We start from the raw sequence: 27,786 nt of genomic DNA, 5'->3' as shown, positions 1-27,786 counted from the left end.
CCGAAACACCTGGATATCTTCTTTTTACACCTTGACTTTACTCCCGGCAAACATTTACCTTAATCAGCGCCTTGATGTTCTCGTCACTTAGTTTCTCCTGCTGCCGGGATTCCAGGAATTTCGTGAATGTCGCCAAAGTGATCACTTGGGACTTGGATGTCTCCACGCCGGAGCAGTTATCGACTATGCTCGATGCCGCGACGGCGTCGAAGATCTGCTTCTTCTGCAGATTGACGTTCGTCTTGTACTCGTTACAGTCGATGGAGTTGTTCCTCGTCAGCAAGCCTGTCACATTTGCGAACGTTGATTAGACGACGTTTGCAACCCTCTTACTTTCGAAGATCGAGACCGATGTAATTTCGGAATTCAATTTCGAGCTGAATTTTCGCAGGATCACGGAAGATAGAGGAAGACACGAAGAACTGTTCACGAGCGGGAATTATCCTCCGGTGCGTCTACCGCGTCCGGAATTGAAATGCACCGCGAAATTACATTACAAATTTCGATCCCTGTTCACTCACCGATTCTCTGCGGAGTGGCGTCGCTGGTCTGTCTGAGCACTGCCGGTCGCATGCTGAAGTCCCTCAACGAGCCGTCGCTCTGGCTACGACACGTGATCGCCAACTGACCGAACAGCTCCTTCAGGTCCTTCCGGGCCCGTAAACTGAACGAACGGAAAAGCGCCACGAACTCCACGAAATTTAACTGCGTCTCGTACATAATCGAAGTGTGTTGCGCTTTCACCTGCCAAGGGGCCTCCGAGCCTCCCGGTATGCCACCCGCTCCGTTCTTGTCCTTTTCTCTGGCGACACATAACAGACTACGCGCGCGTTATTGCGAGGTGTACGAAAGAGAAAGGGCAAACGATCGAGACAATTTCATCTTGAAGTGTAAAGACGAAAAATCAAGACAGAATATAACACCATGAAGAGCTAATCACGGATATTCTTACATATATAATGTAATTTTAAATGTCATTATTAATATCGTTGTGCGCGTTGTGGAAGGGCAACGTTTTTCGCGCAACATAGGGGAGAGCTGCCGAATTTGAACTGGCTCCCTAAATCACCGTCGTGTATATTGAAAAAGAGAGATATTTGCAGTGTCATGGTTGACTACAGGACTGGCTTGAGAAGTAGAGCGAGACAGCCGCTCCGCCTAGTTTTGCTGAGTTCTGAAAAGTAGTGGTACGCGAACAGATACACGGCGATTTAGTCTAGGAGCCGGTTTAAATTCGGCAACTCTCCCCTAATAAGTAGAGTCACTGAATTGCGTACGTAATTTAATTAACAACTGGATAAGAGTTTTTTTTTAACAAGAGAGGGGATTTCAAATAACGAATATTACTGGGATTCAAAGAAGGCTGCCTCCACGTTCGGTTGCCCGAAAAAATTCGACAAGTTCGCGACACACGATGGATAATTTCACCCTTCCATAATAATATTAATAATGACGTTGTTAATATTTAAAATAATACTAGAACATCCGTGCTCGACTCGTCGTATTATATTCTATTCTATCGAAACAATTATACGTGAATTCAGATTTCGATCCACAATAAAGTGATACAATTACGCGGTGCAATTTCTCGTTTTACCTATTGGGACTCGAATACAATTCTTTGTTTCCGACATTGTTCTCAGTCTCGAGAGAGCGTGTAAGCGTGTAACTGATGTACCTTTGAAAGGTGGAGTAAGGCAGGTTGGAAGAGACAATACGCTCGGCCGAGCCGGGCGGACTACGGGGCGGGATTCGGTCTCTGGTTGCTCGCGGTGACGCCGGTATGATCCTCGTGAGGGATTCTCTGCTACCGGCGATGTGACGGAGGGTGGCTAGACCGTCCGAGGAGTCGTACTTCTGACTCATGTCCTACGTTCAAAACGAGACCGTTCAATTCGGCGAATAACGCGTCGTCCGTCATCCGCGCGAGAATGAAGTAGAAACGTTTTCCGCATTTTCGCGCGGGATTGCACGTCGACGTTTGACGTTAAAAGGAACCCGAGGCGGGTGGCCTGCATGCGCACCTTGGTCAAAACGTGAATGTTGCCGATCGATTTGGTCTTTTTGCCTTTGACGTTTCGTCTGCGCAAGGTGCTGCTGCTCGTCGGCGACAGCGTGCCGGCGCTCTCCGTCAGCGACGACCAGTCGCGACCGCCGAAGATGCGTATCGCGTCGGCCGTGATCGGGCTCGAGCCGTTCTCCTCGAAGTACAGCTGAAGATACTTGTCCTTCAGCCAGCGGGATCTACGATCCGTTAGCTGTTGCTGTCGTTTGAGGCCTCGCAATATCCAACACAATCCCATATACCATATTCTGCAAGCGGAGCGCGACACGCGAATTACACAACTAATTTGCGTAACCAGCTGGACAGTTTAACGATAATTCGCAAATTGAATTGTTAGAGCGGCCCGTAATTCGTAGAAGAGCATTAATGTTAATAGCATTAATACCGTACCGCTCGCGGTAATAGAACATTATGCATATAATTGATGCACCGTGAGCGTATCCGGGCTTCGATTTGCGGACCGCCGGCTGTTTAATTTCTTCCGGCGCAGATTTCGACTCTAACAACACGCAGGCGGCACGGGATAGTCAGGTTTCAAAAATACTCGCGGGATATTTTCTAATTCGGACATGCGCCCGAGGAAGTTTTACTGTACAAGAGTGAAATTGCGAAAAAAAAAGCGGAAGCGCACCGTACAAAGCGTAGTCGTGAATGTATTTCTATTTCTATTTTCGATTTGCCTTCGAGGAATTGTATTGCTTTCCGGAAAAAAATGCGAGAAATTTTGATTTACCTTCCGACAAAATTTTCTTTCTGTGTTAACAACGGGTGATTTTTTTTTATTAATTTATTGCGAAACACGAGCCATCCGTCGAAGGAAATCGCCGAAATGACGATCGCGCGAGTAAATACACTTTAATTAAGATAGCTGGTCCGTAGAGTGCCGGATTTTCAGTGGCAATTTAAGGAGCCCCTGTATAAGTTTATTATTTACTGAAAAAACATGCTTTTTATCATTTTATTTAACTATCCGTTAAGTAATAAATGTTAATTTTGAGCGCGAAATTAAGACAAATACATATACAATATTACAAACAGAAATATTTTTCATTTTTCTTATTAATGCTTTATTTATATGTTAGTTGATCTAATAGAGGTGCACAATAATAGAAAGTGATATATAATATTTTAATATGTATATATGTACATATGTCATATTACTATAAATTGTAAATTTCTTATGGCTATATTTTCAAAACAAAATGGTCAATAATTCTCAAATTGTTGAATAATATCTTTAATACTTAATATCACAGTAGTTTTTTTTACTAAAATCTTAAATTGATGGTTTAGAAGAAATTAAAAATAGAAGTTACAGATAGAACATTAATCTCAAGGAATACATATAAAAAAATGTTATCTTTAATTGTGAATATCTCAGCTTCCCAATGGTCAATTGTTTTCTAACTTTGCAGACATGTAGATAATATTTCCATCAATGTACAGTTAAAATTTAAAGAAGAATTTCTAAGAAAATGGTTTGACGGACCAACTACCTTAATCGACACGATCTCTGTTTGGTTGTCGCTGTGCTTTCACTTTGCTTTCGATCGAAAGGATTTTTACGTACTTGCTAAGGGCGGGAGGGCAAAGTAGGAAGATCAGTCGATTGTCCGGAAGGCTGGATCCATACATGAGGCCGATACAGGAGTCGGAGCCAGGTAGGCCGTATCTCTTGCAGATGCTCCTGAGATCGGCCTCTCGGTCGCGTTCGCAGCAGCCAATCATTATCTCCTTTACCGATCCCAGGTCCAGGTATCCCTCCTCCAGGGTAACGGAAGCGCAGTCAGCCTGCTGTTGCGTGTACCTGCTGGTTAGGCCCGCTGGCATCATGTCCTCCGGTTTCACGCTCAGCGAAAATTCCGTAAGGGCGGCACCGCCGACCTGCGTCGTTTTCAGGGGACTCCAGGCCGGTTTCTCCCATATGAAAGTGCCACAGGCGCGATCGACGCGCGCGAACACCAACGCCGTCCTCGAGGTGCCGCCCTCGCAGTCCCAGTGCACCAGAGTTGTACCGTGATGCAGCATCTGAAACAGTTAATGAAATACTACGGTTAATTTGGAAAATATCGGTAACTCGGTTGAGAGGCAGAAATATCTGGTCGTCATATAGAATTTCGTCACATTACTTGTCGTCATAGGTTTTTTGTATAATTTTGGGAGTTATGTTCAATTTTTTAATCAACTTTCTGGTTTTACGAAAAACATCATGCACATTATTCGTTCTGAGTATTTTCTTTTTAGCATTTCCAATATATTGAAATTTCAGTACGACGCGTAGAATTTCCGTAAAATATTCCCGAAGCGGAAACTTTAAATGTTATTTTCTCTTTAATGCTGTAGAAGTAGCTGCAAAAGATACGATGTACCTTCTGACTTTTAATATCGACCTCATATATGGGTCATATGAATTCAGTTTTCCGGACGATCGACTAATCTCCTCTTTTTGCTCTGTCTCAGTACGCGAAAAATTTTTTAACGTTGTATGCAATTTTGTTACCATTCGCGTATAGTTAATATCTGTGTCTTATAGTTTAACATTGTTACGTCCCGGACGCGGATGTTGGATTATTGAAAGATACGGAATCGCGCCGCGAACGCGAGGCTTTGTGTGGAGTGTAAGTGTCCTTTTTGGGTCAATGGATTTAACCCTTTCGGTACATTTGACGAGTGAGACTCATCATCTGCTTACTTGGGCATAAAATGTATTACTTTTACATATTAATCCATATAGCGACAAATTAAATCCGTCCCATGGGCATAAAAATCTTCAAATAATTCAGTACTCAAAGGGTTAACCAATTTACCCTGGGATGGACGAGGCTGTGTGAATGCTGTTGTGGATATGGATGAGCGCGTATGTGCGTGTGTAAGATTGAAGGAGGTTGATAGAGTTGCAAGAATTAAATTTATTTACGTTTGAGGAGTTGTTCTGAGTTAAGTCGTATTTGACGTAGAAGCCGAGAGAGAGTCGCGAGGGCAAAGCTTTTTCTCGGCTTTTCGCGTCACCTTTTACAGGTAGGTAATGAGATATCCCCGCGCAGGTTCCTCATTACCCAATCAGGGGTAAGATGCATCTTACGCCATAAAAAATGAGTCAAATGGCTTTTTCTTGCGATGCATTAAAACTGTTGGTTTTTTTAGCGTTATCGCTGCCGATTGCTTCATCCGAAGCGATGATACCTCGGAGTATCCCTAACCAGAAGATATTGTTTAACACTCGATATTCTTTCGGCGCTATCGCTGCCGATTGCTTCATCCGAAGCAATGATCTAATACCTCGGGGTAACCAGAAGATATTGTGTAACACGCAAATGGTTGCATGAGCGAGTAGACTACATATTCGATGGCGAATTATAATTTAGCGCAAGAAAGATTGTTTGGCGCGCAAAACGTTACGCGAACATAACAATATCTGTGATTCGTAATCGAGTGAGGACAAAATTCGACTGTTCCAGTTTGCGACGCGGTATGTGTAAAAAGTTTTACACGTCCGTATCGCGCGTGTTATAGATTTCCATCGCTCGTCGGTACAAAAAAGAAAACAAAAACGTGATTACGTAAACGCAAGATGTAACACGCAGCCTACATTTAATTTCGCTCAAAACCTCGCTCCGCCGGACTTTATGCGGCGGCAACCAGATTACCACCTAACCCTGTTATTTTCAAAAACAGCAGAGGCGCCTGCTGCAAATATAAATATATTAATTGCGCCGCGCGCGCGAGAGGCACTACCGAGGTCATTTTCGCAATTGCGCCACGAGCTTGTGCCATAGCAAAGTACTAGATGTCGTGAGTGCATTTATAACAGTGATGGGCCTCGTAATGCACTTATAACGGCGTTTATGCGGTCGACTCTGAGTGCAGCGTGTATGGAGATACTTATTGCACGTACGCTCGCCGCATGTACACGAATGCCGCGTATTCTAGACCGGAGTTATTCATCGACGGCGCAGACAGTTACTTAAATTCACGGTGCCTCGTGAAACGGCATACGCAATGAGTATGTGCCTGTCGCTTTTGGCCGGCGAACAGAAATATATTCATGTTCGGTATTAAGAAAGATATCGAACACGAATTATAATTTTATCGGTCGTTCGTGTAATTGCGCGTACAACGGTGACTGGCACAGAAATATCATCATCATCTCTCATTCCAAAATATCATTTAAGTATTATAAAATTGAAATATTAATTACAAGAGGGAGAGAGAGAGAGAGAGAGAGAGAGAGAGAGAGAGGTGGTGAAACGTGAAATTTAAATATTAAACATTTCAGATATTGGAAATATTTTGCATAAAACTCAATAGATTTCGTGTTAAATACAATTTTGTTTAATGAAGATATTTCTATAAATAGTTTTATAAAAGTTGCGTTTTGCATCCGTTATTCATTACATAATTTTTTGTTTGCAACTTTTGAAAATAAAATAAATAAAATTTGAAAATTTTGTGCGATATAAAATATTTTTTTCACAGTCCTTACAGTTTCTTTCAATATTTCCCAAATTTGTTTATTGAAATTCGAGTAATTTTAAATTTTATTTTATGATTCATAAATTTTTATGAATGGAAAATATTAAGGACTTTGCGCAATAAATATATATTCATTTGCAAGATACATTTAAAAATACGTTCATTTTATCTGGAATTTTTAACAAATTGTCTGGAAAATCATGGCATTTTCAGGAAATTTCTTCTTCAGATTTGAGTAGACGCCCTGCTTAAACTTAGAGTTACAAATGCGCAATTACTTAGGAGAGCGACCGAGCGTCGTCATGAGGGAAGATAGAAATGACTTTGCGCGCGTCAAAACTCGTCCAAATTACTCGTCGAGTTGCAATTTCTGACCTATAAATAGGCCAAAAAAAAAAGAGAGAGAGAAAAAGCATCGCTTCAATTAATTCATATCGGTAACTTCGGACATGACCATCGCGCCCGCCTCGATTTTCAAAGGCATATCGAACAGTCAATCGTCATTCAGGTTCCTCGCGTTCGCACGACCGACACGCCGGCCCATTTAAAAAGTACCAACCCTCGCTTGAATGTCAGAGGGTTGCAATTTTTACGATGGCTTGTTAGAAAGCTGCTAACTCAAGCGTAAGCTTCATCGCGCTCTCAAGTTTGACATTCGTCGTCCGATTTTACGACGCTTTTAAAGCGACGAGACCGCTCTCCTCGATTATACAGAGTGTCCCAGAGGTATTTAGCCATTCTTTTCACTTGCTCGCGCGCACGCACACGATTCGAAGCCTTGATTTGCACTCGAAAGCGCGGGGACATCTCGACGAATTAAGACCCGTAAATACCCGAGTATTTACAGCCGGAAGCGATCGTTCCACGGATCGCGATATCTCGTTAGTATTATCACGGTTGCGTCGAACACGACGGTAGCTGTGCAACTCCGGGCTGTATACCCGCATTTTACGGACGTTTATCGCCGTTCAATCAATTATTTTTATGAGCTGCCGTTATCCGCGCGTCGGGACGGAGTCGAGAAAGAGCTTTTACCACTCCGTCCGCGATTTCCGTGCTCGGTATCGCTCGATAGATCGGGTCGTTACGCGTTTCGCGACAACGGAGAAGGATATCCGCGCATTGCGCGCCACGTTGTACTGATATTTCACGAGCGCCGGCTGACGAATTTATCCATATGAACCGTTTCTTCTCCGCAAATACATCGCGTCCCATTTTTCTCGTTCGCCACTCAATTAACGCTGACAATTGCTGGCTCGATTCAAAAGGATGACCTGGTTTTGCGCCGCGCCGCGCACGTTACAACATTTTTCCCGTAGGTCCCACTCCGTGCTTCGTTTACCGCCGAGTTTTCCACCCCTCCCGGCCGTCCTTGCGCTCTCTCCCGCGTTCGCCCCTCCCCCCTCCCGTTCTCTCTTTCTCCTCCTCGCAGTCCCGCATATTTCTCTGTTTCCTCTCTAATTTCCGCGAAGCATGTCAGCGGTATGGGCGCAAGGCTGGTCCCTTTGAAATCGCTTTTGACGCACGGGACGCTCTACGTGCCGACGGTATCTTTTATCTCGACGACGGGAACGTCACGGGGCAAGATATTAATATTTCGAAATCGTCCGGGGGGCAAAATATCCGTGCGCCGAAGCCAAGGTTATTCAAACACCCGGATACCTCGTACTCCTTAATGAAGATCTGCGCGTTAATCTCGATACGCGAGTTACGCAAACGTGTATCCACCCTCTTCTGTTCCGACGGTACGTGCATATACTCTCTTGAGAGATGGCGAGGATAGAAGACGAGAGCCCCAAAGGCGTTCCTCGTGCTTCCTTTTGCGATTCACGTGGCTTAAACGGCGTACTACGATCTAAGGATCTCGTATCGTCGCTGCATCGGCTGTGATATCAGAGAAAAAACACGTATTTGTCTCTTCAAATTTCAAAGGTAATCTTGGGATTTTTCTCGATAAAATAGGGACAGGAATTTTCATCGAACGTCGTACCCGTCGCGACGCGACGATGCTACGGGGAAGAAGAATTGGAATCATGTTTTAAATTGTCTCCTTTACACGGAAAAAGAAAATGAGCTCCCGCAGGTAAAAATTATCTGTCTATATAATACAACTGTAATTTAGTTAATTTAGCTAATGTTTTCGTCCTTGTATCTAGTTTTCAGCTCCCACAACTAAGAACCTAGGTTTGGTAACTAAATTTCAATTGTGTCACATGAATAGATAATAATTTTTTTCCGTGTAACTTAACTCTCGTACAGATCATTCGTAGACTGTAATTCGATTGCCGCGAATTAAATCATCCCTACCGTTGGTATCGATCCGTATGATGCTTTTTGTCACGACGCTCTTTGGAGAGAACTGTCGTCATCGTCGCAAGTGCGACGCTGCGAAATTCGCGGCACATAAATATGTTAAATTCGTTTCCGGCGTCAGTTATTAATATTTGCATCGGTCACTGCTATGGCAGAGATACGAGTGTCGTATTTAAATAACTAGAAGTGTTTTCGAGATATGAAAGATTCTTTTGAACACGACACCGTCTTCCGCCTCGTTATTACCTGAATTTTTACCAGTCGAGTGCTCCTTCTGTTACGATATATTAAATTCATATTTATGAAGGAGCTACCAAGTCAGAAGTAGAAAAGGTAGTATTCATTTCAGATGGAATAAAAACAACTCGCGACTCTAACATCCTCTCTTTCCCTTCTTTCGGATGTAAATATTTCCCTAGACGTAATATATATAATCGTTTTGCATCCCCGCAAAAAGTGGCTCATTAAGAATTATTACACAGAGTTTCAGTCATTCATCTTTTCCGAGAGAGATTTCGACTTGCTCATTAAGTTCAGCTTATTAACATGAACAGATAATTAATTAGAAATTAAAGAATCTGACGGACGGCCTGCGAAAATTCGAGCGTAATGAATAACGAAACATTCGATCGATTAATTCAATCGTTTAATTTCAAATGGACTTGGCCCGACAAAAAATTTGGCTCTATTGCCATGACATGAAATATCCAAAAATAAAATGGATCGCGGTAGAGAATAAACTCGGAAATATTGTTTTAAAAATTCGTAGACAAAAGAATATCTGGTATTGACAAATTGTCCGCTGCATTTGATTCCGCTGCGAAATAACGCGTTTCGCGTTATGACGCGCTAATTCGTAAAGCAACAATAATATCCTTTGATGAGATATTGCATTTAGATATTCGGTTTATTGTCCGATAATTTTTGCATGATACGTAATTTGCTAATGACGTGTCGAACAGAATATTATACATTACGATGATATAAATTTCACGGGTAAACCGCCGTCAATGTTGCGATACATTATTATTCAATTCTGCTGCAGCCGTAACAGCACGTCAGGATCAAACGCGTCGCATTGTGCAACAAATCCTGCGCGTCCAATATTTGCGATGCACTCCGCGTGCATCGCGATGTCACGTATACAATTCGCAGTTTCGTTGTATGGCCCAGTGTCTCTCAGCTCCAAAACGATCACGAGACTATCTCAGACAATATCTAAGTATGTATGCGTGTGTGTATATATATATGTGTGTGTTTCTGATGCGTAATCCTAACGCAGTGTGAAGAGCGGAATGTTGCTTTATCACAAAGCGGAAATTAAATTGTGCAATCTCGTGGTGGTATATTAATAATTATGATAAATTTAATTAAGTTGCAACATCAAGCATCTTTAGCACGTTCTGCGTTAATTAAATCGTGTCTGTCTAGAATTAAGTCACTCTTGCGAAATATCGAGCGGGAGAAATCCAGTAAAATCAGATTCAAGATATTTCCCGTAATAATTATTTGTTTGTCCGAAAAGGAGAGGCAGAGAGAGAGAGAGAGAGAGAGAGAGAGAGAGAGAGAGAGAGAGAGAATTGCAGGTAGAATTATTTATCTGCGTGTAGGACGAAAATCGTAGGGTAGAGGTTATTTATATGCGCATCGATCGCGCAGGAAACTCAAAACCGTGAAAATGCCGTTTACATGGCCGAAGGTGACGATATGAGATTTTTATATCGATACGATATCTACTTTCCTGCATGAAACGCGCGTCTGCTTGCACAATGTAGTGCTGGCGTACCTGCAGTAGGTGAAGATCCATGCCGGTGTGTGGCGCGGCGACGGGGAACAGAGTGACTACATGATCGTACTTGATCGGCTGCACGGGCTTGTAGGAGTCCAGATCGAGATGATAGTCGTTCTCGTCGCATTCCTCCGCCATGTAGGTTTGCTCGATCGCGGTCGTGTGAACGCTGAGGGTACGATGAAGGGACCCGGTAGTCGCGTCTCTGCCACGGGCATGCCGGTGCTGGGGACAGAAATATTTCTCGTTGAATGAAATTATTCGGATATTTAACGCGTCACGCTAATATATCCGAAATATTCGTTCGGCGTGCGCTGACGTTCCAGAAAAATATGTCTGATTTTTCGTTTAATGCGACAGACGGAGCAAGGAAAAAGCGTTTTTGTTGCGTACGCAATTTCTTCGCAACTAATATCTTTGTCGAGTAGACTCGTTTTCGTTTCACTTATGGACAGTTCAGTAAAATTATTATAATTATCCCCATATCCGGAATCATAAAATCCGAAAGCCCTTACGTGTTTTCCCCCAAATTTTGGTATTTTTCCGATTATTTGAAATCCGGACGTTCCATGTTGAAAATGACTGTACCTGCAGATGGCAGTCTAATTTAATTTCGAATCTAGTCACATTAATTGCTCCGCCTTACGCGTTTCGAAAACAATTTTAAATAATAGTGGCGTTATTGCGCAACAATTCGCTGCTCTGAAGCTCGAGTTTAACGCATGCCAAGGGAGCTTAGTCGCTCGTCGTCTCACCTTGTGGAAGAGCGCGACTTTGTCAAGAACGGAATTCGTGTCGTGCACGACGGGGTTCTCCGGTTTGTTCAAGGAGCCGCTTCTCGAACTCCATCCCGACGGCGCTTCTGTGTTACTCTCGATGGTGATCCTTGCGGTCGGCGCAGACGAAGGCACGTGTTCAAGAGGTTCGCTCTCCTTAACGATACCACGTGGCGGCTCGCGATTTTCCCTGAACTCCGGCTGAGGCTGAAACATGCCGAGTCGACGATATTCCTCAGAAACTTCGATCGGGATTTTTGCGCCGCGCGCGGAATTTATCTTGTATGTGGCGTATGACGAGGATGAAGCCGCCGTCTCTCGTAAGAAATTATTAGTGTTTCAAGTTCGGAAGAAGCGAACCCGTTATCGAGAGACATATAAAGATAAAAGATGGCAAAATTTCGCTAAATTTTAAGCTGGCCCAATAAAGGAGTTTTATTTTAAAGATTTTTCGTTGAATATTTTTTGATAACGTCGATCTAAAATGTACATCAGCAGTATATCCGAGCAATGAATGCTCATCTTTATCACGCGGAGTGCTTCATACGAAAGACAACATCAAAAACTGCATCGCAATAACGACAGCGACCTTTTGAAAAGCGGCATCGGTGAACGTTTAGGGAGGTATCAAGCTCAAACACGCGCTTAAACATGCTCCGAAAGCTCTTCGAGCTTTTTATCGTCCTTTAAGCGAATGAGAAATTAGAATGTATCGTGCTCAAAGTAAACGTACCTGAACCGCAACACCGTTGCTCTAACGAACACACACGTCTGCACGATAGAAAGGAAAAATAAACACGGCGCTTGAAATAACAACACAGCACGTGGGAGGGAGGTGTGCAACTCGCTAAAGATATACAAAATTACCTTATGGCTTCACACGACGTTCGTTCGGGAACTTAAGCAAATATCTCGTGACAAATACAGACGAATAAAAAACAAGTGTAAAGACGGTCGAGAGGGTTTATTAGAACGTTACCGCAACATGCATAACTGGAAACATGCTGAGTAGGATTATATCGGAGCACGAATTAAAATCAAGGAAATATAATGAATTATGGTGCGACTCGTGTAAATTGAACTGTTACCGTTGCCAATAGTGTAACATTCCGATTCGGATCGCAGAGATTCCTGAGAAGGCTGCGGTGACGGTCGCTTCTCGCATATATTTTTCGCTTTTTCGTGCGAGTATACTTTGAGGAGAACGTCGCTCATGTTAGTGACAAGACGACATTCATTTCGAGGACGTATAGACTCGATAATCTCGGTAACGAAGCTCTCTTTATCGCCGAAGAGAGCGGAGCTTTCGCAACAACGACGATCGATAGTTTACGGTTTCTTCTCGAGGCGCACCCTCGAAATGTCGCGTGTTCGTCAACAGGAGCATTGGGTGGCCCTTTAGATCTGAACGAGTGGTAACATACAAAGTGCCCTTTTCAGAAGTGTAAATCTCTTGACAATCTTGTAAACGTAAGTGGCGCGGCAGATCAGAAAAGAGAGAGAGAGAGAAAGAGAGACGGACGACTAGTCATATTTTTAGCTTTCTGCGGAATTTCTCGACCGAAAATACAATTTACTGACGAAATTAACAAATTTAATTACATTCAAATATCTCTCGAGTCTTTTCGACAACATTTTCATGCACTATAATTAATTAGAGCTAACAATCCAAATGAAAACGGAAATACATCCTCTCACGTTAAGAGGCGTTATAAAATCGCTCCTACCCTTAACCCTCTTAGCGAAATTAGCTATTTTTCACGTGATTATGCCGCAGAGTGCATATTTTCGGTGGCACATCACGGAGGCCACTCAACAATTTAATATTTATTTAGTATTTAAAAGTAGAAGTTAAAAATAGGACGTTACCTTCAAGGAGTACATATAAAAAATGTAATCTTTAGCTGCGAATATCTCAGCTTCCGTACAGTCAATCGTCTTCTGATCGCGCCCATAATTAGGTTATATTTAAATCACAGGGCGTCCCCCTTCCTCCCCCCAGATCAACAACAAACAACAAACTTCGCCCCGATCCGGGACACCCTGTATAACACAGGTCTCAATGTATTTAAAAAAACTCACTTTGTGCTACAACCACCTTGAACAAATTATACGCACGAATATTCGATCGTGAATACGTACGTACGGATTCGCGGGCTGTTCTCTGCTCAGCCCAGAAAGGCACGGGGCTCCGTAGCGCGGCGGGGGAACCTTAATGCGGCTTATAATTAACCGCTACACCCGATAACCTTAATATATCGCAGGGGTATATTGAGTGATCGTTCCACGACGTCGCGTCATAAGGTAATGCTGTTTCGCTTTATAGCGCCGCGCTACCCACTAATCGATCCGCCGTCGAACGGCCTCGCCACTAAGTCGCGCGATTCAAATTGCAAATGTGCCGAAACCCGCGGGAACAACGGGGAACGTCCTACTGCCAATAGGATAATCCGTGCATCACGATCGCCCTGTGCTCGCGGGGAAGAGAATATATATTCGATATTAATTCAAGCCTCGCGGGCGGAGCGCGGAGAAACGCGGAAATACGCGCGTCTCTCATCCGCTTCGTCGTTTCCGATCGAGAATCGATTCGCCCCGTCGCGGATGCAGGGAGCTGAGGCTGAAACATGAGGATTATCGTCTAAAGCGGCACCCGGAATTAGCAGCGCTTTCGCGGCGATTTTTGAACATTACACTTACGCGTCCTACACTCCACGTGTCGCTTCCCAAACGAGTCGCTCGACGCCGATGACGCGCGACGCTCCATTTTGCATTGGCCCTTTGAATATTTCTCACGTGTGAATCCACACGCATTTACGCGTCGCCTGCGGGACGCCAGCTGTATGGAAGCGACGATAGATGTGACGTGTCTCGAAAATGCGAGAGCTAAATTTATCGGGCTAAAGCTTTGGAGATTGTCCTTAGCTGTGATAAAGATTTCGCTATTGAGAAAGGTCCGGCTTGAGAGGGATTTGAATTCAGCGTTCGGCTTGTTTCGAAGTAAGCAACTCCGTCGGAGACTGCGTCTCTTTCGTTTGTAAGCAGGAATTTGTCTCGGATTTCCTTGAAGAATGTTTCAACTCGCGCATAAATTAATTCTTAAGGGTACGCCCTATAGTTGTACGTTCTCGACAAAATATTACCGTTTGTAATAGTTCTTCCTTCTGTTTCTTCTTCTTCCTCCCCTCTCCCCCCTCTCTCTCTCCCTCGTTCCGCGTTATTCGCGAATAATGATGCGGACGGAAAGTATGCCAACAGGGACATTGTAACATCTGGTCCTTTAAAGATTAAAACCGGAGAGTACTCGCGGCGGACGTGATGTCGGACGAACGAGGTGACTTTCGTGGTGTCTGTTGCTCAACCTTGTTACCCCTCCGCGGAGGTGTGCGCCACCACAGGACGTACGTGCCGATGGGGCGAGTGACATCCCGGGATAACAGAGCGACGCACACCGGCTTAGCGCGCACGTCTTGGCGCCGCACCGGTGCCGATTTGGAATTCCATCTGCAAACCGTGGGGTGTCCGCCGCGGATACATTCGGTTAGAAGGTTATCTTCGAGGGAGAAAACGAGACAGAGGAAGGGAGGAAGCGAACATGAGTTATGCCAACACCCGTTTCACCTTCTCGGTATTCTCGGGACGAAGCGTGCCATTTACTTCGTCCCCGTAATGTCAATCGATGTCGAAGTCGGAATTTAATTTAATTAGCAATCAGCCTGGCGAGATGCAAATGCCCGAATGATCACTACGCTGGCTTATTTTTGCGGAAATCGCACGTTTCGTTACACATTGTACGTGTATGGCCACGAAAAGGCTGCAACACTTTTTTTCGACGAGTTTCAGAACATATCTCGTATCCGATAGGAAGATCTCCTGAGAATTATTAAGAAAACAAATTCTCCTACTGGACACGGGATGCGTTCCGAAACTTATCCAAAAAAAGTGTTGCGATCTTTTTGTGACTGACCATACTTCAAAGTCAAAAACATGTTTATCAGCGAGTCTTTCGCTGAGAAATTTCAGCTTATCAATCGTACATCCACACACAGCTTAATTTCAAAGATCAGTGGCGTGCTAGTTTTTTCATAAAAGAAAGGTTATCTTTGGGTCCGCCTCTAATTGAATAAAAAAATAATATGTGGCCTCAAAAGATGAACCTTCATGTCCTTGAAACATACGCAAAGTTTCATTAAAGTAACCCGAGCGGTTTTCCAAATTTCTGGAAGTGGAAATTTTTCCTCCAACTTTGACACTCGGTATCTTTGAGACTAAGCTGTTTCGGCCATATGAAGTTTTCGTCTCGAATCAACATAAGGAATCACCTCTGAACATTTTTTAGAACACTCAAGCACCATTCCGTATATACGCTAGCTTATCTGGAGAAAGATACAAGTAAGCCTGTCACGCACGCTTTATGCTCGATTATATTCGCTATACAACGGTCTATCATCTCATGTCGCTGCGTTTAAGGGTGGCCCGATCGGCGTTTTTACTCGCTCAATGCGGACGTTAGTCGCAGACGTAGAGTGAAAACGGAAGTCGGCACATATTCAACGTACAAGGTCAAGTAGAAGACACGATGGGAACGTTGAGCGGTGTACAGTTAGAATAGGATCACAGGTGTTGAGAGAAACAAGCTCTATCCGTTCGCTCGAGCGGACCTCGCTAAGTTCGGTTTACGCCACTTGTTTACGCCGTTTCCCGAAACAGGCGTGTTCCACGTCGCGGCCCCGCAACGCCGTCGCGCGCTCGGGATAGAAGCCTAATTACAAGCTCACGTCGCCAGACGTGTGCTTGGTTTTAACGGCTGGCCGACTCCCCGGGCTCGTAGTTGGTTAAGTTTCATGGACCACTCTTAGAACCGGTGATTTTCGTTGCGGGAGCTCCGCGATGCGTGCCTCTTACCACCAAATAACGTGACGCTGTAAAAAGCGTAGACACGGCTATTCCGTTGCGCCCCCAATGACGATCGTTAGCGACAAGAGCAAGTAGTTTCCGCCGGCCTACAACCATCGTAGCTGCTGGAGGCCGATAGAAACCCCTTTTCTTGTCGCTTTTATAGTGAAGTGTCGCCGACGCTGCGCTGTTGCTCTTCCCATGCTGCTGTTCTTCGTGAAAGCCCGTCCAAGAATTTCGTTGCGCAATTCTCGACGATAGCACTCGAAATAATCCCTCTCGTAACGCGAGCCCGTTTCTCCTTCACGACCGAGAGATTAACCTGATTTCTCGCATCGGTACCGATAACTCGATCCCTTGATTGCTCTTTTAACGAGCTGTCAGATATTACGAATTTACTAGAGACTACTCAATTCTCTCAAAGTAAATAGAGAGGGAAAGAGAGAGAGAGAGAGAGAGAGAGGAAGAGACCCGTAATACACTCTCGGAGCGTCCCGACATTCGTTGTTATCCCGAGAAGTCATCTTCCCGAGTGAGACTTTCGCGAGCTTAGATATGCACCCTCGAGTCCCGGCAGAAATTTTCCCGCTCGCCCTAATCTCTTATCGGTTCCTCCTCTTTGAGTGAATTCCGCAACAAAGTTCTTGCTATCTTTTAAGCAGTCAAGTGGCCCTCCCCGACGAGAGTCGGGGTAAATTTGCCGTGTCATTGACCCTCCCTCGTTCCCGCAGAGCCGGCTACGATGCGCTCAGCGGGGGAGCTCGGCGACGAGGTTCATCGATGAACTTCTTTGGCCGGCTGCCAAATCGTACGTGAATCCTTACGCGAAAGCATTCAATCTCTCACAGGCTCTCTCGTCCCTCTCTCTCTCTCTCTCTCTCTTCCCTCGACATAGCTATCTTTTTTCTCGTCGTATCGTGTTCCACACGTTTGAACATTCGGTAAGGGAGACCGACTCACGCTCGATGAAGTTGAGTCACACAACCTATCTGGGTAACTAGTCTTCCGCTCGGCGAACACGCGCGCACGAATCTGGTAGTCTCATCTTGCGCCGGCGGAGAAACGTGATCTTCACAGTAGACGTATAATGCCCGAAATTATCCGCTAAATCTCGGGAACAACGACGGGAGAGAATGCAAAGGGGATCGCTGGTGTGTGTAACATTTAAATGAGGCCCTTGTGCGAACAAATTTAAGCGAGACGTCTCGGCTCGCTTGAAACGTACACACGTAACTACACAATGCAACAAGAAACACATCAATTCTACTCGTGCAAACATCCCTATTTCTTATCGAAGCAGACCGAGAGTGCGGCGCGAGCTGCACGTGTGCGGGTGCAAATATCAATGGCGTGAATCCTTCACGAGCGTTTACCTTCGTTTCGTGCGCGATAACGTCCCGTAACTCGCGCAGGAAAGCCCCGAAGAACGGCACCACCGGACATTCCGGCATCGCGAGAGCGCGGGCAAGCGCAAACTCATATTCGGAAGACAGAAGGTCTTTGGAGAGATTGTCCAGAACCGGTATGGGCTCTCTCACGATGTTCCAGAACGGGTTCAGCTTGTTGGACCTGCAACACAGTACGTTCGTTGTGATTAGCCGGGGCAACGGCGAGACGATTTCCGCGGACGTAAGAATAGAAAGGTGTGACAGTAGAACCGCCAATTTGGCTCCTATTTCTATTTCCGCTTACTGAACATTTATTTTGATATTATCTGCGTTATTCGAGACCACGTTCACGTCTTAAAAAACCGAAAGTCGAGGAAAACTGTCAACTGATACGAAAATTTATCGGATTTATAGCGATTTTAAAAGTCAACGGAGCCAAAATGGCATCATCGGCGATTCTAATGATAAACCGCTGTAACTATGAAGATTTTTGTATGTGTTAATTTCTAAATAACAAGCAGTCACTATTATGCCACCGATAATAATCGCGGATTTTCGGCGCGGGCCGTTGCGATCGACTGCATTTTCTTCAAGTCAAGCGATTGCCGGAGCTACACGTAAACTGTTTAGAGGGTAAACCGTAGATCAAAAGATTAGAGGGTGACTTAGATGGGATTTGGTACTCTAAGTAATACCCAATTCGAATAATACCCGTTAATTCCTACTAATACCCCCTCCCCCCAATCTAGTACATCAACATTACGTAAGTTTACCTTACGCGCGGAGTTATTAAGTCGTTATTATTATTAATAAGCTTCGGAAGCTGTAATTGCCCCATTAAGGACAATCGGCTTAAATTATGAAATTAAGGAGAATATTACCGCTGTAAAACTAAAAAGCATCTTGCCCAGCGGCGGGGAATTCGTGTGCGCGGCAATTTGCAGGAACGAAATGCGCCAAATGCACACCCGGACGATTATCACGTTTGAAAAAGCGGGACAACGCGGAGGAAGCGGTTTTCCCACGACAACAACAACGCGATTCAGCATCGGAAGCAGGGTGCAATTTAATTACAACAATTTACATTCGTTCGGCTAAAAATTAAGCTAATGCAATTGTCGGCCCGGCATCCGTACGACCGGAGTCAGCTGGCTCGCGCAAACTGTTACTCCCACGGTTTCGCGCACCGGCGGTCGTTAAAATCACAAAACGTTTACTATTACGGCGTTCATTATCTCCCCACTTCAAACATTCTCCGTGGCGCGGCCAGTTAACTCCGAACGGCCGGAGAACGCTTCCGGAAGAGACAGCGTGTAGGACGGCGTGCAAGCCGCTCGTTCTGGAACGATATTCCCCGCAGGAAACTTTTATCCTCTCATTCGCGAGACGAGCGCCGCAAGAGAGAGAGAGAGAGAGATAGAGAGAGAGAGAGAGAAAGACGGTGTGTGTAACTTTATAGTCCCGGCACTAAAAAGTATTTTATTTCCGCGGCCACTTCCCGATAGGAACGGAAGCCGACTTCGGCTGCGGAACGCCACTCAAGGTGGAAGTTGCCTCGGTGTCGCGGACGTGAACAGCCACGGCGCTTAATGACGGCCGCCCTTATCCGCGGGCAAGGGTCGAGGCGATGACCGCGAACGACCGGCCGACGTAAACTGCCACTCGCGGGCCTGCCAAGCCCCCTCCCCCCTCCCCTAGAAATTTCTGTTGCCGGCCGATATTGCGCTCATCGATGCAATTTCCTCCGAAGCTTCCGAGCCCGGCGATTGAACGGATGACATTTATGACGTTCGGTCAGGTAACTGTCGGTATATCGATGCGTATGATAGATTTTATTAACACTGCTATTATACTGCAGGTTCGACTCCGGTGACACCGCTGGGGATCATTACTTAGTGATGATTGATCGATGGCGACCGGCCGGCTGGTCTTGAAAAGTTCGACGTCTCTTTCTTTCTCTCTAACGAGAATCCTCCGCGAGTTAATCACAGTTATATCAGGAAGCCTTCCTCGATCTCAACGCATTCGAAACACGACTCTTGAATTTTAATGGTACAATATTAATTTTCCTCTCTAAAAGCTCCTGCTAACTTAAATCGTTTAAGATAACCGCTATTGTAAAAAGAAATCTAATATAGGTCGCTTAAGGGTGCGAGTTGAAGGGAAACGTCGACAAAAATGTTATTCTGGACATTAAAAGATCGGTTTTAGCGCGAAAAGTTGATTCCCCGCGTACGATTGCTGAAAGAAACGGACATACGTTCACTACACGATTAAACAGACAACTTTCCACAAATAATATTAATATTGCGTATATATATATATATATATATATTTGCCTCGTTTTTTTTTATACGCAATATATTTTCCCCGTCTGAGAATAAGTCGCCGAGTTATCTCACGGGGCGCCTTCCCGGCCGCGTTTAGATCTGCACGCGGAGCACTGATCAAGGCGCCGGAGCGGATTCTCTCAGCGTAGTTCTCAACTTCGCGATAAACCCTTTAATAAAGTATTCTCCTTCGGAGATACCTCGGCAGATCACAAAGAGCCCGGTCCCTCGCGCGGCGGATCCTCCCGAGTATTTTTCTCGCGAGGCACAAATAACGATATCAAGCGAATCAGCGTCAGTTATTTTCCAGGCGGACGGAGCCGACCACGTGTTTCTGCCTTCATGCTCCGCATTCGTCGCAGACGGCCGTAATGAAAGTCCAAATTAAAGCGATAAAACCCGTCGGCAAACGTATCCGTTTCGTTCGGTCGGACGGATTTACGAGCGTGAGCCGGAGTGCTCAATGAAAATCGCGCCACTTTGATGCCAGCGAATGTCAAATACGTGGCTTAAAATACGACATTTAATCAAATTTCTCAAGTCGCGAACTCCTTTCAAAACTGCGCCGGAGCATGGAACGCTCTCGAAACTTCGCGAGCCGTACTTTCGGACTTTAAAAGTCCATCGTGTAGATATCACTTTGTATTCTTTTCTCCCTCTCCCTCTCTCTCTCTCTCTCACCCACCCACACACTCGGCAAGAATTAATTATCAAACGAGCAGGGGAACGATTTAATAGGCGAATAGCGCTTGTTGACCTCTGGGGAATTAATGACGCACATATCGAAAATTACGCGAATTACTCTCCCGGATCTCGCTCATCGCGCGAGACACGGCTCCGGATGAAAGAGGTCTCAGTCCCGAAAGAGTTCGCTTCGCGAAATAATGCGATTACGGCGTCGAATCGTTTCGGGTAATGGTTTCGGGTGGAGCATCTAGTGGAGAAACACTCGCGGAATGAGCTACGTGTCGCGGCGTTCGATAAAACTTTCACGAAATATTCTTAATAAAGCGAACTGCCGCGAGGAGGCACTCTCCATTGCGATAAGACACGGCTGGGGGAAAACTCGTGTATACGTCGAATAAAGTACAAGGCGGGCGACGTCTTCGCGAAAGAAAATTGCACGTTTCCCCGTAATTACTCCCGTGCACCTCGGCCCTAACTGTGCATTTCAGCGCCCACAGGCCTTTCTTGATCCTCCGTTCGGCTCTTCTTATATTTTCCGACGAATCCCGTATCAATATTTCTTCAACGACGATTTTATAATTTGTCGTTAGCTCTTGATTATGGAAATGAAAAATATCACGTAATTTCGCCTTACATTAAATTGTTCTATCACGTTAATGTTTGTTTTAGAGTTAATCATTAATTTGAAGAGTAAATTCAGCGGACAGAACAGTCGTTATAATGTGCGATCGCAATCGATTGCCAGTATTCACGAGTAGATCGAGCGCCTCTACGATTAGCGTGCGACAAATGCGTTTCTTCTTCTGTCGTTTCATGGCGATGCGCTTGCTATTATTCTCAAGATAAGGCACGTAAGGTGTGCGAGATAGGAGAACGAAAGAGCAGGAACATGCCCGCGAGCAAGTCGTTACCCCGTAACGTTTATGCGCCCGCCGTAGTAAAGAGACTCTGGTATAAGTATTTCAATCATCTTGCGAGCATTCTCCACGTTTGCTGTTTGAAATCTGAACTCAGCCGCGACGATACTCAACAGAGAAATATATACGCGTGTTACACGACAATTATTGGCCGTCTGAGACTACATCCCGCGTAATTAACGTGTTAATTTTTATGCGCTATAAACGGAGACTCCGATCGCTCGAAAAGAGCATTTAGAGAATAGCGAAGGCAATTAGGGAACGAATACATTTTGGTTTTTCACAAATCGCTGATTCCGTGCGGATCGCCGTTCGAAGGACGCTTATTCGACTCTAATCATCGTCTTTTGACGGCGGGACGAATACATCTCCAGCGGAAATCTCATAAGTCGAGTCGTGACTGCCGCAGGCGATCGATCGGCTGCCAGAGCGGACAAAGAATCTTTGATCGTTCACTCGTCAGTGATTCCGGATACATGACCGCGGAAATGTCAAAGATCCTGGACACTCGCAATAGGAGCAACGTTATTTTCCAGGGATTTAAATCCCCGTCGTCAAAATTGGATCACGTGCCGAGTTTAATGCAGAGGACATCTCTGAAGAAGCTCGATACTTGTTGAACAGTCTTTGATTTCGTATCGAAGAGGTCCGAATGTTTTGTGGGTCGCTCGTGTCGAACTCCGTCCGAAGGAGTGCATTCGTGTAATCGCATCAAGCACACACATTTTGATCGGATTCCCGGCGATATTGCGAAGCTTTTTATCGACGGAAGTTCGAGACTTCGGATCATACTCGATTATGTGCCGGCTAACTTGGCTTCCCGCCGTTTTATTTACGATGCTGAAGCATTTGTCTCGTTAAGAGAAACGTGTTTCGAATAAACTCGCGACGAGTCGCTTCCCATGTTTGTCACGAAATTTTTTCTAGATGTTACATGGTTATGAGTGTAGGTTATATTGTTGTAAACAATTAACAATGTGTTAGATACGCGGGAAAAAAGATCAGCTCCAGTAGCTAAATTAGTTGTATCATATACATACATAGAATTTTATCGGCGTGAATAATTTTAATTAAAAGAGTTAATTTAAAAGAGTTTGCTACTGCGAGAAAAAAAGGTTTTGCATTAATTAAAATTGCTTACACTGCTGAAGTTTTAAGTGTCCATATGTTACAACTAATTTAGCTATTGCAGCTAATCTTTTTTTCCATGTATGTCGTTAATTACTTCTAATAACATAGTAAGCCCTAAGTTGTTTGCTAACATTGTATAATTGGAATTATATAGTGGAAGACCGTGCCAAGGTATTAAGCCTCAATATTTATTACTTAATTTTGTTAATATTGAAAGTAGTCTATGGAAAGAAGGACCGTTCATCTTTTGAACATACGGTCGATTTACATATTTCTCCCGATTATTGTAAAATTTTTTCGCTCAGCTCTTCCTAGCGTTTGCCTCTTATAGGCCTAATTTTTTAATAATTCGTCATTTTATAGTCGAATATTTCTATCACGAATATAGGCATCATGACGAGAATATTTCGCCCGAAGCCTCCTAGGTGATCAGAGTATTTCGCTCGGATAATAGTACTTCATAATTCTTGTTCACGAGGTTAATCCACTTCGAGTGCACTCCTGATGAATCTCGTCCGACTTCGTGGGTAAAATAGTCACGAAGAGGGGGAGAGACGCTAAACGCGAACTTCTTTCAACTGCCTGCTTGCGGGCGGCTGAAGATGCTCTTGGCGAATTAAAGATTCATCGTTCTTCGCAATTACTCGAGGATTTTCCCCCGAAGGTCGCAGCGCTGACACTTGAGACTCGTATTTACGTGAAAAATTCGAATAAACCGAGGAACTATTGTTTCAATGAGCTTCAAGATCTTCTTAGTGCGAGAAGTGAGGAGATTAATTGAGTGAGCGCAACTTGGAAAGCCACAGCGTCATGTATGCAAGTTTCGTAGGAGAGCTTTGACTTTGAATTAACGCCGCGGTCTCGTTAAGAAGATTGTATACTTTACGGGTCTTATTCGGCATTCAATATTTAATTAATACTCCACCCGTGCGCGTATTCCCGTAATTTGCCGAAAATTTCCAGCACCTTTCACCGTAAGATTCGCGGGAGTTAAGAATTCGCAAGAGGGATCCCTCGCGTCTTACGATCGCGCGACGCGGTATCTGACGTTCTTACGCCCAAGTAAAATAGATAATTATTCAACGGTGATATCTCCGGCTCTCGGCTGCATAATTGAGAATGATTCACCGAGGTTGACCATAGCGTTGAAATTCTACACGACGTGCGGTTCTCATGAAGATCGCAGCTGCCAACTGTTCGATATATGTATATTCGAGCGACGACGCGCGGAATCCGCCAAATTCTCCGGTAATCTTAGCCGCGTTAATCCCATAAATCAGCCGGCCGCAATTGTAACGCCAGCGATTATAGTTACGCTTACACTTGGCGACGGCCAAGTCCCTAATCCGATCGAAACTCGACACCGGCGGGATGCGTGCTGCGGTCGTCTTTCGTAATGATCTATCGGCGCCGACAGCAACTTTGGTCCGTGGTTAGATGTTTACGGTGGATGAAGATGGATGGGCTTCCGTGATGCTACGGGAACCCGCGAAATTATATTACACGGCCATATTTAGTCGAAACACAGAGGTCACGGACTCTCTCTCTCTCTCTCTCGGTTCACCGGCTGGCACGCCGGGCCGTGCTATAATAAAGCTCGCCGTCCGGGAGCGGGTTAGCGATTCAGAGCTTGATCTTTTAAGTGAGGGTCTTTAACGCCGACGACACTCGCCGAGCGACGGGAATTATGCTCGTACTTACTTCAGACCGGCGATTATCTCCATTGCTGAATTAAAGTTCCCGGTGTTCCAACAGGTTTGCGCGACGCGTAGAAGACAGGATAGCACCGCCTGCCGTTCCTCGATCGTAGCACCGCTGGTGACAGTGTGGGTGACCCATGAGCTTACCTGATTAACAAACGTAATGACGATTAACGACTAAACCCCGAGAGTAACACCCGCGATTTTGACGCTGAAGTAACATTACAGGTTTCTCAGGCCTATTCGATATGTATCATCTATCGTGATGTACAATCAAGAAAACGTGAAAACAGGCTGAGAGCTAAAAGCTTACGCGATTGGTAGATTATTTTATACGGTTGTTGGTACATCACTTTATATGGAAGGATAAATATGTTTGACAGTGCAACGCACCCAGCTAGTTCGTCAGACTTTTGCTCTCGTTGACAATCGAACGTGCATTTGTCCTCCAATGCTCGAGTTTCAACGTCTCACACTTACAAAGTTATTATCCTACCTTATCCCAATTTCTCCTAACAATACGATCCATTTCCAATTCCAATTTCTTCTAACAAAACGATCCGTCCCCTTTAATATAAAACGTCGATGCTGAGCGTAACTTGATGGTAATCGGAAAATCCGCATTAACGTAAACTGCGTTCGATTGTCAACGGCGTCAAAGCGACTCGAGAACCGCGACGAGAGACGACCGAAATACGTTAATCCGAGTTCGTTACATCGATACAAGCACCGTTACCGATCCTGAGTGATTTCCGGCGAGACGGAAGTAGTCGTTTAGCGAGGAAGTCGGAGAACATCGTAGTTTTCCGCGAGAAATATCGTCCGGAATTTCCCGACGATTCCCTCTCTTTCCCTCTCTCTTGAGGCTTTTGTTTAGTACGGCGGTGGGAAACGAAGGGACGCGAAGGGCGAGGATGCCCAGCGTTTTCAACCTTGGGCGAGGATTTGGAGTGGGAAATGGCGGTGGGGGGATGGCGGGCGCGCAGTGAGCGAGGTCAGGTGATGTCCGTGTACCACGCACGTCGTGTGCGAGTCGGAGTAGGTGAAAGTGTCGGGCGAGAAATGTACGGAAAGCCACTGGAGGAGTGGATACCTCATTAAAAGCGACTGATGAGAGTTTCCATGAGACTGAAAACCGGAGTCTCTCTCTCTCTCTCTCCCCCTTTCTCTTACACTCTCTTGACTCGCTGATTCGCGTTTATCGCTACCTTTGCGGTTAACGCGGCTAAGCACGTCTCGCTTTCCAGTTGTTGAAGATATCGCATTGTAATAATGAGATTAACACGCTCGCTACCTACGTTTATTGGAGGATTCTTCCTACAGACCATCAAGTATTTTTCTTCTCTTTTTTGTAATTATGTGAAACAGACTCAGTTTTACAATATGGACATAGGGAAAAAGAATCTTTGCTGTCACATGTGCTGTGACAATGCAGTGAAAAACCAATTTGGTCGCATCAATCGAAAAACGGGCAATTAAATGTGATTTGGTTGAAAAAAAATGAAAAGCCAAATTTGGCTCATGTAAACAGAAATTTTGTCTTTTTTTTTCAATCAAATCTCGTCCGATCGCTCGTTTTGTGATTAATGCAACCAAACTGTTTTCTCAGTGTGGTCTATCGTGATAGATTATTGCGTCACATACGCTGAGAGGAGAAAATATCTAATAAAGACAAACGAATATTTCTTTGGTGGGTTCTGAAACGATGTTTATTTAAATCTAAAAATTTACTTTATTTTAATCGAGTATTATTTACTTAAACCGAGTAAACATTACTCGGTTTAAATAGAGAGAATTTAAATAATAAATATCGTGTAAGGACTCACCAAAGAAATATTCGTTATTTTTAGATATCTTTTTTTCTCAATGTACACTGAGAGAAATTATAATTACTTTCAGCCTCAATCATACCCTTTTTACGGTGTTAATCATAAAAATGCCAGTAGAAATATGTAAGGTTATTATCATTGTCACTATTGTAACATTTGCTAGAAAAACGGTTCCTAGTTATAATACTTCCGCTATGATTATATAATTATAGTCATAACAAATGTCAGATATTTCTCTCTCGGTGTACGCGTGACACTGGTGGCGAACGGTTAACGACGGATCCTCGCGTATCCCGACCAACCGTATCGTTTTCCGCAAACGTTTCTCGCGTCTATCTGCTTTGAAAAAAACAAACGACACGGAGAGGGGTGTTAACAGCGTCCCTCGGCGGGCCAACATACCTCATTAAAACGATTGATGAGGATCTGCACGTTCGAGAATACCGTGGCGACAGGCCAAGAGGATTCGTCCTCGGTCTGGGTCGAGCTGTTAGTGGTGCTGGGGTTGCTGCAGCTGCGACTCGGCGACGGGGGTGGCCTGGCAGGTTTCTGCGTGGTCTGATCCTGCGCCACGTGCCTTAGGTACTCGTGCGGTGGTACCTGGTAGAACAGCTGGTACTCGCTCTCCGTCAACCTGAGCGCCACCTCCTCGGGGAAGTGCAGCAGCTTGTGCAGATCCTCCAGCTCCTCAGAGCTCCGAGGCGGCTGCGGCTGCGGCCCCTTCTCCAGCTCTGAAATCATCCACGTTTTTCGTATCTCCACGTGTGTTTTTCTTCCGACGTAACGTGCACCATTTTTCATCCCCTCCTCGGGACTCGAGAGGGGAGACGAGTTACTTTACTGTATAATGTCCCTCTATCGCCCCGGGGCGAGTGTATTCCGAAATCGAGGCTTTCAAACGTGACATCGCACGCGCCGCTGGTAAGATAGAACGGGGTAGTTTAGCTCTGAGACATTTTCCGATGGCGCGCGTAATCGCGCAGGAAAGATAAAAATGCAGGGAATCATGTTTTATTGAAAACTGCCGTTTCAGCAGGAAGCGGATACGTTCGCGCGCGCGTAAGCTTCTCCCGGTATCGTCAATAATTCTTTTGTATGCGAGACGTTTCGCGGCGTCTACTGTTATATACTCGCTTCAAAGCATCCGACGTTGCAATATCGAGTCGCGACCGATCTTTCTCGAAGCTTTCCCGAAGAGCTTTCTCAAAGAGCGGGATAATCTTAGGCCGTGACGCGACCTTCGATGTCGAAGAGTTATATATTCAGTCTCGATTAGTGATTCTCGGGCACTTAACGTCGCTGGGAAATTGAACGGTGAATTTGCGCGCTTGTCAGTTGGGTTTTCAAAGCCGCGCGCGCGCGGTTCGACTTTACACGGTAAATATTTACGATAGCGTGCATTTCGTTGAAATAATGCTCTTTTATTTAGACGGTGATTTTTATTTACACAATCACTTCCCACGCGTTCGCATCGGAATTTATGAAACGCGCG

At 44.9% G+C, this 27,786-nt stretch overlaps 1 protein-coding gene across 1 annotated transcript in view; it reads right to left on the bottom strand.

The window, feature by feature from the left end:
* LOC106741309 (1-phosphatidylinositol 4,5-bisphosphate phosphodiesterase epsilon-1-like) overlaps positions 1-27,021 on the bottom strand; it is a 37,252-nt gene extending 10,231 nt beyond the window's left edge. Inside the window, exons 1-10 of the mRNA XM_014613130.1 lie at positions 26,697-27,021; positions 24,467-24,612; positions 17,686-17,881; positions 11,396-11,623; positions 10,638-10,865; positions 3,636-4,093; positions 2,025-2,313; positions 1,679-1,869; positions 522-820; positions 59-285 (exon numbers count right to left, since the gene is read on the bottom strand). Of these exons, the coding sequence (XP_014468616.1) occupies positions 59-285; positions 522-820; positions 1,679-1,869; positions 2,025-2,313; positions 3,636-4,093; positions 10,638-10,865; positions 11,396-11,623; positions 17,686-17,881; positions 24,467-24,489 (2,139 nt within the window). The 5' untranslated portion in view covers positions 24,490-24,612; positions 26,697-27,021. The remainder of the gene's footprint in view (positions 1-58; positions 286-521; positions 821-1,678; positions 1,870-2,024; positions 2,314-3,635; positions 4,094-10,637; positions 10,866-11,395; positions 11,624-17,685; positions 17,882-24,466; positions 24,613-26,696) is intronic.
* Positions 27,022-27,786: the final 765 nt, after the last annotated feature.

The sequence above is a fragment of the Dinoponera quadriceps genome, unplaced genomic scaffold (genome assembly GCF_001313825.1).
Source record: "Dinoponera quadriceps isolate SergipeBrazil2010 unplaced genomic scaffold, ASM131382v1 scaffold405, whole genome shotgun sequence".
Classification (NCBI taxonomy): domain Eukaryota; kingdom Metazoa; phylum Arthropoda; class Insecta; order Hymenoptera; family Formicidae; genus Dinoponera; species Dinoponera quadriceps.
Note: the sequence above shows the minus strand (reverse complement) of the source record. Positions and strands in the feature narration are given on the sequence as shown.